The sequence below is a fragment of the Asparagus officinalis genome, chromosome 8 (genome assembly GCF_001876935.1).
Source record: "Asparagus officinalis chromosome 8, Aspof.V1, whole genome shotgun sequence".
NCBI classification, from domain to species: domain Eukaryota; kingdom Viridiplantae; phylum Streptophyta; class Magnoliopsida; order Asparagales; family Asparagaceae; genus Asparagus; species Asparagus officinalis.
This window is the reverse complement of record NC_033801.1, coordinates 108,931,615-108,944,435: the sequence shown is the minus strand read 5'-3', so window position 1 is coordinate 108,944,435 and position 12,821 is coordinate 108,931,615. Positions and strand designations below refer to the sequence as shown.

The 12,821-nt window shown below is 35.5% G+C and overlaps 1 protein-coding gene across 1 annotated transcript; it reads right to left on the bottom strand.

The window, feature by feature from the left end:
* LOC109821690 (receptor kinase-like protein Xa21) lies at positions 9,425 to 12,351 on the bottom strand. The gene is made up of 2 exons (XM_020387854.1): positions 10,770 to 12,351; positions 9,425 to 10,632 (listed from the first exon to the last, which is right to left on the bottom strand). Exons 1-2 carry the CDS (start codon positions 12,349 to 12,351, stop codon positions 9,425 to 9,427), a joined length of 2,790 nt encoding a protein of 929 aa, XP_020243443.1.

Genomic DNA, 12,821 nt, shown 5'->3' with positions numbered 1-12,821 from the left:
CTCCCCCTATCAATAAGCATAGGTGAGTATAAAGCAAATATAGGGAATAGCTCCCCCTGAATAGATTTATGAAATCAAAAGAAGAGGAACATGAGAATCATGTAAAAAGTTTTCAAATGAAAACAAATCAACCAATTGAAATCATAAATCAAAGTTTAAATCATAAAACCAAATCATCATTGATTTTCAAAAATCAAGAGAGGCAACTCTATCTAGCTCTTGAGCTAGTATTAACCCATATGAACATTTTAGCATCCGGCAAACAATGTTTGGGAATAAACACCCAATAACTCCGGAGGGTTATATAAACGTAGTCCTCTTATGGAAGCAAATCAAATAATCATGAAAACAAAAGATTTTAACCAATAAAAGGAATTGTTTTCATAAAAGTTTAAAATACATTTTTCGAAACCAAGAAAAAGAAAAAAAAATACTAAAATTCTTGGCTTTAAAAATTTTGTGCAATGAAAGAGATCCATTTGTTTTTGTGGACCATTAGCTCGTGCACGGGAATCATTTGCAAATAAAGATTTTCTTTTAAAATTATTTTGCAAATGAGAAACATTCTTAAACAATGGTCTATTTGGAACATATTGCAATTTAGAAGCTTTTTGTATATCAAAACAAAATTTAGCAAGATGTCCAAACCTACCACAAACATCACATTTAAAAACATGTGGTCTATTGGAAGCATTTATCAAATGAGATTTTCTTTTTAAATCAAAGCAATATTTGGCCAAATGACCAAAACGACCACAATGATCACACTTGAACACACTAGCATGCTTATGATGAACTTTGTGAAAATGAGCATGTGAATGTATAAGTGTACAAGATGAAGAAGCTACATGAGATGCACAAGGAGCATTAGAATTCTTAAGTTTGTGTGCATCATAACAAAACTTAGCTAAATGACCTTGACGGCCGCAAATAGAACACTTATAAGTTTTGCTATACATGTGTGCATAATGAGTGGATGATTTTGATTTAGCACACATATCCATAAGCTTCTTATGATTATTAATGCATATTCTCAAAGTTGAATCTAAAGATGAAATACTATTTTTCATAAGATTCAAATCTTCATTTTTAGGGACATATGTATTTTTAGAAGTAGAACATAAATAGTCATTTATAAAAGAAGATGTATCATTCTTTATGTTCTCTACTTCTAACATGGCATCAATCTTAGCATGAGATAGGCTAGCAATAGATGAGATCAAATTTTCATTTTCCAAATTTAATGAGTCATTGCTTTCTTTAAGCATAGTATTTTCATTTTCAATGACATCAAATTTGGACACTAGCTTCTCATGATCGGATTTTAAATTATCATGCTTGCATTGTAAATCAACAAAATCTTTATGCAATTTGTTAAAGGCATGCAACAACTTTTCACTAGCACAAGCAAGTTCATCATTAGGTAAATCATTAATGGTTTCGAACTCACAAACCTCACTAGGTCTATCGCCTAGTGCACGTGTGCATGAAGCTCCGTATGAACTTGAAGCGGAATCCTCCAAAGCTTGTCGGATCGCCTCCTAGTCTCCTTGATGTGCTTCAATAAATGTCCATAAGGTGTAAGCACTATCAAAAGAATCAAGCTTGTTAGACATAAATGAATCAAATGCATTCAATAAAAATTCTAACATAAGCTTGTTCATAATAAACATCTTTTTATCATGTTTGCTCCACTTAGATTTCTCCAACGTGGGCACAATATAAGCACAATCAATGATTTCCCATAAATCGATATTTTTAGATTGAACAAATATTTTGAATCTAAAACACCATTGAGCATAAGGGAAAGCATTGAATTTAGGAGCAATACTAGAATCATAGCCTAAACAAGATGCATCATTCATATCCATAATTTGTAAAAATATGCAAGCAAGATACAAATGCAAACAAAACAAGATTAGCACAAAAATATAACTTGGATCTTTAACTCAAGGCGATTAGACCTTAAATCAAAGAGCACCAAGCTCTGATACCAATTGTTAGACCCTAGAGGGGGGGTAATCCGATTAAATACCAATTAAAATTAATTAACAAATTATTCTTGTAAGAGAGATATACAATATGTTACAAGCAAGAATAAGCAATATGAACAAAGGTAAATATCCTAGCAAAGAGATATACTATGAGATATATGCAAGGATATATAAACAACACAAGGGTAAACAAAATGAACTAGATAGTGGATGAAATAAATGAGTAATGCACAATTGGCGATATAAGATAAATGCAAAAACAAATGCGCCAATGACAAACTCAAACACACGATATGATCACGGAGTTCGGACCTTCCGTCCTACGTCTCCGCTCCCCACTCCCGGGGAGAAATCCACTATCAACCGGGTTTTCTACGTTCACCCGAATAACGTTTACACCTCACAGTATCGGTTTTCAACGCTCACCGATCAACGTCACTCCTCACACTCGGTTTCTAGCTCACCGAAAACCTCACTACACACTCGGTTTCTAGCTCACCGAAAACCTAACAATCTCACACCTTACACCACTCACAATGTAACAAATATAAATTTGTTCTCTACAATAGATGAGAACTCAATTAAGCACAAACTCAATGTTACAATCTCTCACAACCCTAATATACTATGTATGCAAATACAATAAGCTTAAGTGGGTGTGTGTAACAATGAGATAATATAATCAAATCTAAACTCAATATAAAAACTAGCTTTAAAGAATGATAATCAAATAACTAAGCAAATGTAAAGCTAGATAGAGTTTAGAAAACTTCTCCAATAGATGACAAGATGGAGAGATGGAGATTGGAGCCCAAACAAGAAGATGATCTCCTCCACTTGTGAAAACAATCTTCAAACCAAACAAACACTAAAACACACTTAAACCCTTGTTTAAAACTCTTTAAACTTGTTTAAAACATTTCTTGAGTGCCCTTAGAAGTATGAGGGCATGGGGTATATATAGGCTCATGAAACAAGCCCAAAAACCCAAGAAAACCAAGCAAAAAGACAAAAAAACGGATATATCAAAATCTGGGAATTATAGCCGTTAGCTACAGTAACCAACGTCCAGAGACATGTTCGGTCGATCGGTCCGGTCGACCGGATTACTGTAGCAGTGCGCATATGTTTTATAAAATCAATTTAAAACAGTAAATGAACTCCAAAAATTATGAAATTTTGTGGGAATGTTCTAGACATGTAGAATAACATGTCAGAGAAAGAATTTATGAAAAATCTTTTCCCAGTTGAGAGAAATAAATGTTTGAACACAGATTTACAGTTTCTGAAAAACTGCTGACATACACGATTTTGTAAAATCAATTGGGAACAGTAAATCAACTCCAAAAATAGTAAAATTTTGAGAGAAGTTTCTAAACATGTAGATAAACATGTCAAAGAAAGAATTTCTTCAATATCACTTCCCATTTATAAAAACTCATCTGTTTTGTAAAACATGCACGAACATGCACGAACGAAAAACATGATTTTGTAAATTCAATTAAACGTAACAAATCAATTTCAAACTTGATGAAACTTTGAGAAAGAAAGAATTTCTTCAATATCACTTCCCATTTATAAAAACTCATCTATTTTGTAAAACATGCACGGACATGTGCACAAACAAAAACATGATTTTGTAAATTCTATTAAACATAACAAATGTATATATATAACTATATATATACATAGAAACCAAATACGTGCGTGTATATTATATTAAGCTTAGAGTATCTAACACACATAATATAAATCCTAAACTAAATTACCCAAGCTTGATTGGTCTTCAATAAGCTCTACTTGGTAATCTCGCGGATGAAGCTTGAACTTGATCTTTAACTTTGAATTGCAAGGCTTCACCGACATTCCGCCAACCTCCTTTGGATATGATCGTTGAAGCTCTATTCCATCCATCCTCCAACAACGTTGTTTGTCTACAAAACATAGGAATGCACAAACACTAGACAAACAACATTAGTAATAAATTGTTTGTTAAACATCATCAAAACAAGAAGGCCAACAATCTCCCCCTTTTTGATGATGACAAACAATTTACAAAAAGAAATATATGCATGAAGGAAATGAATATACAAAAAGGATATATGCATGAAAGGAAATGGATATATAAATTATAATTCACATGCATATAAACAAAAAAGAATATACTCACAATATTTCTCCCCCTTTGACAACATCAAAAAGGGGACAAAAGGATTAAGAGAGCGAAAGCTCCCCCTATCAATAAAATACTAGACAAATAACATTAGTGGTAAATTGTTTGTTAAACATCATCAAAAATAAGAAGGCCAACAGACTAGACCAAACTAACATGAGATGTAGTAGGACTAACATGAAATACAAACATAAGATAGATACAGACTTACTATCATCGATATCGCTCTGAAAGCTTGAGTCGGAAAAAGCCTCCATTCGGAGGTCACTTTTACCGTATATCAAAAATAACTCCTTAGTCCTTTTAAGGTACTTAAGTATATTCTTGACCGCTTTCCAGTGCTCTTCTCCATGATCAGATTGGTATCTACTTACCAAACTGAGTGAATAAGCGATATCTGGTCTAGTACATAACATGGCATACATGATCGATCCTACTGCCGAGGCATAAGGAATTAGACTCATGCGTTTCCTCTCTTCATCAGTCCGGGGAGACATCTTTTTAGAGAGGGAGATTCCAGGAGATGCAGGTACAAAACCTTTCTTGGAATTTTCCATGCTAAACCGTTTTAGCACTTTGCCAATGTATCTAGATTGCGATAATCCTAACATCCTTTTAGATCTATCTCTATAGATCTGAATACCCAGTATACAGGATGCTTCACCTAAATCTTTCATGGAAAATCTTTTTGATAGCCAAATTTTAACCGCTTGTAATGACGGTATGTCATTACCGATTAAGAGTATATCGTCTACATATAAAATAAGAAACGATATAATACTCCCAATTATCCTTTTATACACACATGGTTCATCTGGATTTTTGATGAAACCAAACTCTTTGATAGCATCATCAAAACAGATGTTCCATCTCCGTGATGCTTGCTTCAGTCCATAAATAGATTTAAGCAATCTACATGCTTTTCCACTGCTCCCACTAACTACAAAACCCTCTGGTTGCGTCATATATATGCACTCTTCTAAATCACCATTTAGAAATGCAGTTTTAACGTCCATTTGCCAGATCTCATAGTCATAGTGAGCAGCTATAGCAAGTAGGATCCGAATAGACTTGAGCATAGCCACTGGAGAAAAAGTTTCATCGTAGTCCAAACCAGGTCTTTGACGAAAACCTTTAGCTACCAGTCTAGCTTTAAAAGTCTCTACTTTTCCATCTACACCCAACTTTTTCTTAAACAACCATTTGCAACCTATGGGTATCACCCCTTTAGGAGCATTGTCTAATATCCATACTTTGTTGGTGTACATAGAGTCTATTTCAGATTTCATTGCATCATGCCAAGCAACAGAGTCCCTACTCTCAGAGGCTTGCTGATAACTTAAAGGTTCGTCATCATCTATGACGTGATCTAACATGCCACCTTCAACTAAAAAATTATATTGTGTCTTAGGTGCATGAGATCGCCTTGGATATCTGTGGAGTGGTTGAGGTTCTTCTGGTATAACTGAATTTGCTGGTTCCACTAATTTATCAGTAATATTTTGTATCTCTGAAATTTCTTCCAGTTCTACCATGCTCCCACTAATTTCTTTTTCAAGAAATTCCTTCTCTAAGAAGGTGGCATGCCGAGAAACAATTATCTTTTGTTCATCGATGTGGTAGAATTGATATCCAATGGAATTCCTTGGATATCCTACAAATTTGCATAATACTGAGCGTGCCTCTAACTTTTTGGGATCTTGCTTCTTTACATAAGCATGACATCCCCAAATCTTAATATAATTAAGATGTGGTTTCTTCCCACTCCATATCTCATATGGAGGTTTAGGCACTGCTTTAGTTGGAACCCTATTCAGTAAGTGTGTTGCTGTTTCTAATGCATACCCCCAGAATGAAAAAGGTAACTCAGTGTTACTCATCATGGAACGTACCATATCTAATAGGGTACGATTCCTTCTTTCTGACACGCCGTTAAGCTGTGGTGTAAAGGGTGGAGTAACCTGAGAGAGAATCCCATTCTCTTTTAAAATACCTAAGAATTCCGAGCTCAAGTATTCACCTCCTCGATCCGATCGAAGAATTTTAACTTTCTTGCCCGTTTGGTTCTCTACTTCATTTTTGTACTCGATAAATTTCTCAAGTGCTTCAGATTTGTGTTTCATCAAAAACACATGTCCAAACCTTGAAAAATCATCAGTAAAAGTAATAAAGTAGGAGTAGCCACCTCTGGCCATTGTAGACATAGGACCACATACATCACTATGTATCAGTCCTAAGAGTTCTGTAACTCTTACTCCAGTTCCTGTAAATGGAGTCTTGGTCATTTTACCTTTAAGACAAGACTTGCAAGTCTCATAAGACTCAAAGTCAAATGGATCTAAATATCCATGCTTATGAAGCTCGCCAAGTCTTTCTTTATTAATGTGACCAAGTCTGCAATGCCATAAGAAAGCGTCATTCATAACTGAGTGCTTTCTTTTATTAGTGTGATAAGTGTTCAGAATTGTATTTTGATTAAGAATAATATAAATAATAACTATAAATGGTGTTTTGAAAACACGTTTGAAAAATAAACACCATGGTATGATATTTTTTTAAAAAACACTACAAAAAGAAACACTTGCCGTCGCCACCGCCACCGCCGCCGCCGCTATATAAATAATAACTATAAATGGTGTTTTGAAAACACGTTTGAAAAATAAACACCATGGTATGATATTTTTTTAAAAAACACTACAAAAAGAAACACTTTGGTTACCAAACACACTTAATTACAGGAATCACCAAAGTAACTATGAAAAGCATCCCTTCCGCCGCCGCCGCTATATAAATAATAACTATAAATGGTGTTTTGAAAACACGTTTGAAAAATAAACACCATGGTATGATATTTTTTTAAAAAACACTACAAAAAGAAACACTTTGGTTACCAAACACACTTAATTACAGGAATCACCAAAGTAACTATGAAAAGCATAAACACAGATGCTTCAACCTCAACGCTTGAAAGAAAGAACTCAATCTATCTAATGAAGTAAAAGAAATCCCAGAAATGCCAAAACAAGACCGCTGATATAAAAGGCCATTCATAGAACAAAAAGGGTTACAGGAGAAACAACCAGAAAAAGATTTAGAATAATAGATAAAGGTATACTTCCAAACAATAAAAAGGGTTACAGGAGAAACAACCAGAAAAAGATTTAGAATAATAGATAAAGGTATACTTCCAAACAATCCAAATCTACTGATTACAAAGAAACCAATAGATAAAGGTATACTTCCAAACAATCCAAATCTACTGATTACAAAGAAACCACTATGAGAACATATATAAAAACAAGTTAATCCCTCTTATTGTCGCTATAAATCTCTATGTTCCTGATACCATTTGCCTGCTTCAATACATTCTCTATCTCCATTCCTCTACCGTAGTTTGCTCGAGCAGACAATGCTGGTCCTGAGTATGGAGATTATAAATAAGTGTAAATCAATGACATTGCAAGGAAATCAATGATATTAACAAATTTCTTTTCTTAAGGCTTAAAAACTTGGAAGATATCACCAACATCTCTATGCAAAAACATTAGTACTTTATGGCTGCAACAATCTCTAGGAATAAGAACTCTATGTCCATCCCATACTCTATTTCTAATGACATGTACATATGCAACTAAGGTATACGTAACATAGCATAAAGATAAACTGAGAAATTCTGCAGACAAAAAAATAACAACAACAACGATGGTTGACCGCATGAATTCTTTCTTCCGTCAACATTTATTTAGGGGGCAACTTAATTAAATTACTAATGTGTGAGCAGAGGGAATTTCAACAGGAATTCTCTTTAACACGTAACAAATACACACACATGGGTGTTGGTAGGAACCATTTTCTTCCACTTAGTAATAAAAACCACTTTCACTTTGGTTACTAATATATAAGCACAGAGAATTTCAACAAGAATTTATCTATAACACGCAACAATGCTAGTGGTTTAATACAGTAATTAAAGCACTATCAACCTGCTATCTTTCACCATCCCATGCATCCCTCCAGAATATTAATTTTGATGTTGGTAACTATTTACAATGCATAGGCTGTTAGCTTTTGTTTCATTATCTTTCTGTTGCTTGAGGGGTTTCATGTGTCTGAAGTAAATAGTATTGCTCAGGTAAATGATCATTTGGTTAATGGAATTATATTTTTCATCGACCCAAAAAAAATGAAGCTGAATGTATGGAATTCAATAGGATTACTCTACAGTATACTAGTGCAATTTTTTTTCCTTTTATGTAGCTTACATTAAAGGATCATTCCACGATTAAATATTTGCAATTAAATTTACCATAATGACTAAGCAATATATTTCAGTAGAAACTATCCATAATAAATTGGCTATCCTCACTTAAATCAGCCATCCTAATCGATCGAATTAATTTCAGTAGGAATTTTGTGTGTGAATTTTATTAGTGTGTGTCACATGCATAGCACATTCCCATACCAATGTTTGTCAGTGAATATTTGCAGATGGACCTTCGCCACTCTGCAGTACTCTCTATCTCTCCCCATAATTTCCATTCCTCATGAACATATCTCTAACAATATGCAGTTCCTTGATGATTTTGTTTGTCTCCATTCTCTCTGCTGGTAATTCATTTGAGCAAAAGATACCAATTCGAAGAATTGAAGCGATGCAGTTGGTTGCTCTTGCATAATTCATGCTTTCAGAATCATCACTTGGTGTGAGCAAATGAGCGTCAATGACATCTGTGATTTGTTCAGGAAATGCCATCTTCACAAACATAGGAAGAGTAAGACCTCCTACAAACATATCATCAGTGGGTCTCTTTCCTGTAAACATTTCCAGTAAAAGGATCCCATAGCTATACGCATCTCCACAAGTTGAAACTTCATTCCCCATTCCATACTCTGTTATAGGTAAAATACATAGAAGCAATTAGAATGGATTACCCTGAGATAATTCCAAGAGAAAGAATAAAGTAAGACTGAGTATTACATTTTTCTTATCAAATTAATTTGGCAATATATGGAATGCTAAGAGAATATTTTCAGTGAAGTGCATAAGATGAACACATAGATGTGATAGTTTAATTATGATAATAAAATTACATCTTTAAATTCAGAACATATTCTAATAGAAATGTGTTAGTAAAACATGCATGTATGCATTTGAAACTTGCACGTGTGAAGAAAAACAAACAATGCATTGTGTTCAACCATAAAAGGAAAATCTACCGTGATGTTTAAGGTTCAGATGGTAATCTTGTTTTCTCTTTTAAAATTTTAGCCTAAGAAAATAATACAACATATATAAAAGTAACGAAATCAAGAAATAATCCAAAGCATAAGCTACGTCAATAGCTATATCTAACCTTGCCGTAAGGTCCAATTTCTTTGGTTTGGACTGCTCATTTGCTTTGGGATGCAACCAATCATCTAAACTTCCATTTTCCATGAACTCAAAAACTACAGCTTTGAAGTCATTACCTTTGAAATCTACACTTGAACATACTGTAAGGATCTTGAGAAGATTCCGATGCCGGATGTTTTTCACAGCATCACATTCTGCTATAAATGTCCTTGATGCTCCTTGTATTTGAAGGTTCAATACCTTTACAGCAACAACTTTCCTACTTTCACCATTGAGTAGTCCTTTATATAATGTACCAAAACTACCAGTCCCAATTATATTATTCTCAGAAAATCCATCTGTGGCTCTCACTAGATCACCATAAGTGACCTGCACATTTTGCTCAATTGTGGGTGATGAGTCAAGAGATTTTCTTCTTGAACCTTTTCGACGACATCGGACTATGAGGAAACAGAAAAGAATAATCACAAATATAAATAAAATAGTACTCCCGCAGATCACTAATACTGTACGCGAGTGATGTTTCTTGTTAAAGGGTTCAGATGGGCAAGCTGGCAGATGCAATTCTGGGTTCCCTCCACAAAGCTTACTATTTCCAATAACTGAAACTGCACTTGAATTTGCAAACACACCAAGTAGTGGCACTTCACCTTCAAAGTCATTGAAGGACAGATTCAAATGGTCTAGGAGATGAAAGTCCTGTAAGAAATCTGGTATTTTTCCTGACAAGTTATTTCTTGAAAAATCAAGCTCCTGGATGCCTCTTAACGAGGCTAAAGAAGAAGGAATACTTCCTCGAAAGAAATTTCCACCAAGATAAAGTCCCTCCAGCACTTGACATTCAGCAAGAGTGCTAGGGATTGTGCCGACCAATTTGTTCATGCTGATATCCAATATATTCACGTTTATTAAGCTCCCGATTTCAGATGGTATTGGCCCTGACAGTGAATTGGATGTCAAACTTAAAGATATGGAGAGTCCGGATATGGAGACTATTTCTTTGGGTATATTACCCGCAAGTTTGTTAGATCCAAGATTTAGACATATTAGGTTTTGGCACTTTCCAAGACTTGCTGGTATATTCCCGCTTAGTTCATTGGAATCTAGATGAAGTTCATTCAATTTGGCACTTTCCAAGACTTGCTGGTATATTCCCGCTTAGTTCATTGGAATCTAGATGAAGTTCATTCAATTGAGTAAGGTTGCCGATGGTAGATGGAATTCCCGCTTAGTTCATTGGAATCTAGATGAAGTTCATTCAATTGAGTAAGGTTGCCGATGGTAGATGGAATCTCTCCAGATAGCTTGTTATTGCTCAAATCCAATTGATTCAACTTCTGAAGCATCCCAATGCTTGAAGGAATAGAGCCATAAAGCGAGTTTCCAACCATATAAAGTAGAGTAAGGTTTACGAGGTTTCCGATATCAGAAGATATTTTTCCAGAGATGTAGTTATTATGCATATCAAGAAGCTGAAGGTTGGTGGAAAAATTAGCAATGGAATTCGGTAGCACGCCACTAAGATTATTTAACGATATGCTCAACCGCTCCAACTGGGTACAATTGGTCAAAGCGGTTAGGAAATTCCATCCATCAGGTTCTGTGGCTTCCAGATGGTTATCACCCAGAAATAGTGATTGCAGCTGTCGTAAACGTCCGAGGCTAGGAGGGATTACGCCACTGAAGCTATTTCCAGCAAGCTCAATGTATCGAAGACGAGATGCATTGGATAATGACATTGGGATAGGTCCGTGGAATTGGTTACAGTCCAGGCCAAATACCTCAAGCAGAGGAAGAGCTCGGCCTATGTTAGGTGGGAGTGAGCCAGATAGGTGATAGTTAAATGACAAATCTAAATAAGAAAGAGAGGAGAGATTCCACAATGAAGGTGGTATGACCCCGGCGAGGTCGTTGAAGTCCAAGTGAAGTTCTTCTAGTTCAGAAAGCCTACCGATTGAATGTGGTATGCTTCCTGATAATTGGTTATTATCAAGTGCAAGGCTAGTAAGAGAAAAGAGATTACCTATGCTCGGTGGGATGCTGCCAGTGAGTTCGTTATCGTGCAAGTAAAGTACAGTTAGAGAGGCGAGGTTAGCTATGCTAGATGGGATGCTGCCAGTGAGTTCGTTATTGTACAGATAGAGTTGAGTTAGAGAAGTAAGGTTTCCGATAGTATGCGGGATGCCACCATATAATTTGTTTCCAGACATAGATAGAACAAAAAGCAAGGAAAGACTTGTTAATGAAGAAGGTATACGACCTGTAAGGCTATTGTTTTTTAAATTTAGGACCTGTAGGCTAGAACAATTGCTGAGACTGACTGGAATTTCACCTTGGAGCTTGTTATCCCGCAGAGAAAGTACCTCTAATTTTGAGCAGTGAGACAGTGAAGCAGGAATACTTCCTTCGAGAAAATTCAAACTCAAGTAAAGATACCGCAACCGAGGAAGGCCACCAATCTCTTGTGGGATGGATCCACTAATTTGATTGTTTGAGAGATCTATCCTTCTGAGAAATGTGAGATTAACTATGGTTGTTGAAATAACACCAACCAGATTAAGAGAGCTCAAGTCCAAGGATACAACCCTCTGAGGATGTCGGAGTCCACCGCAAGTGATCCCTAGCCACCGGCAGAAATGAACAGACACGTTCCACGAGGCCAGTGATCCTCTAGGATCGCCGGATATCGTGGATTTGAAGGAGAGAAGTGCTTGTCGATCAGTGAAATTGTTGTGCTTTGGATTGAAGGTGGGGGTGGATGTGGAAGCTTGTGGACATGAGAGGAGGACTAGAGCTGTGAGCGCTAAAAAAATTAATAACAGACGAGCCATTGGAATGAATTCCCCAAGAAGATGTGAATAATTCAGGATCAAACCCTTGCTATCTATTTATATTTTTAGGATGTTTCTGTCGTCGTATAAAAGTCTCAGTTAAGTCTTTGGTCAGTCAATATAATACCATATTAAAAACGCAGTGGGGGCATGCACAATTTGAGGAATATGAAACCTCCCTTCGTCCTCTTAAGAAACAGAAATTATACTTTGGTCAATCAATATTCCTAATTAAAATAGGACAAGATTATATACTGTGGTCTTTGGTCAATCAATATTTCTAGGGAAAATTTACAAAATAGTCTGTTTTTGCTAATTATTTAGCAAAATAGACCGTTTTGCTAAATAATTTGCAAAATACACCTCTTTTGAAAAAAAAGAGGTCGATTTTGAAAAACAAGACTTAGAAAACATACAGGACTACTAGTCCCTTATGTTTAGAGCCAACTTAATCACGGATTAGTGACTCA

Coding starts and splice junctions, on each gene's coding strand:
- LOC109821690 (XM_020387854.1), bottom strand. CDS start 12,351: ATGGCTCGTCTGTTATTAATTTTTTTAGCGCTCACAGCTCTAGTCCTC. Junction 10,633..10,769: donor TACTCAATTGAATGAACTTC/ATCTAGATTCCA, acceptor AATTGAATGAAC/TTCATCTAGATTCCAATGAA.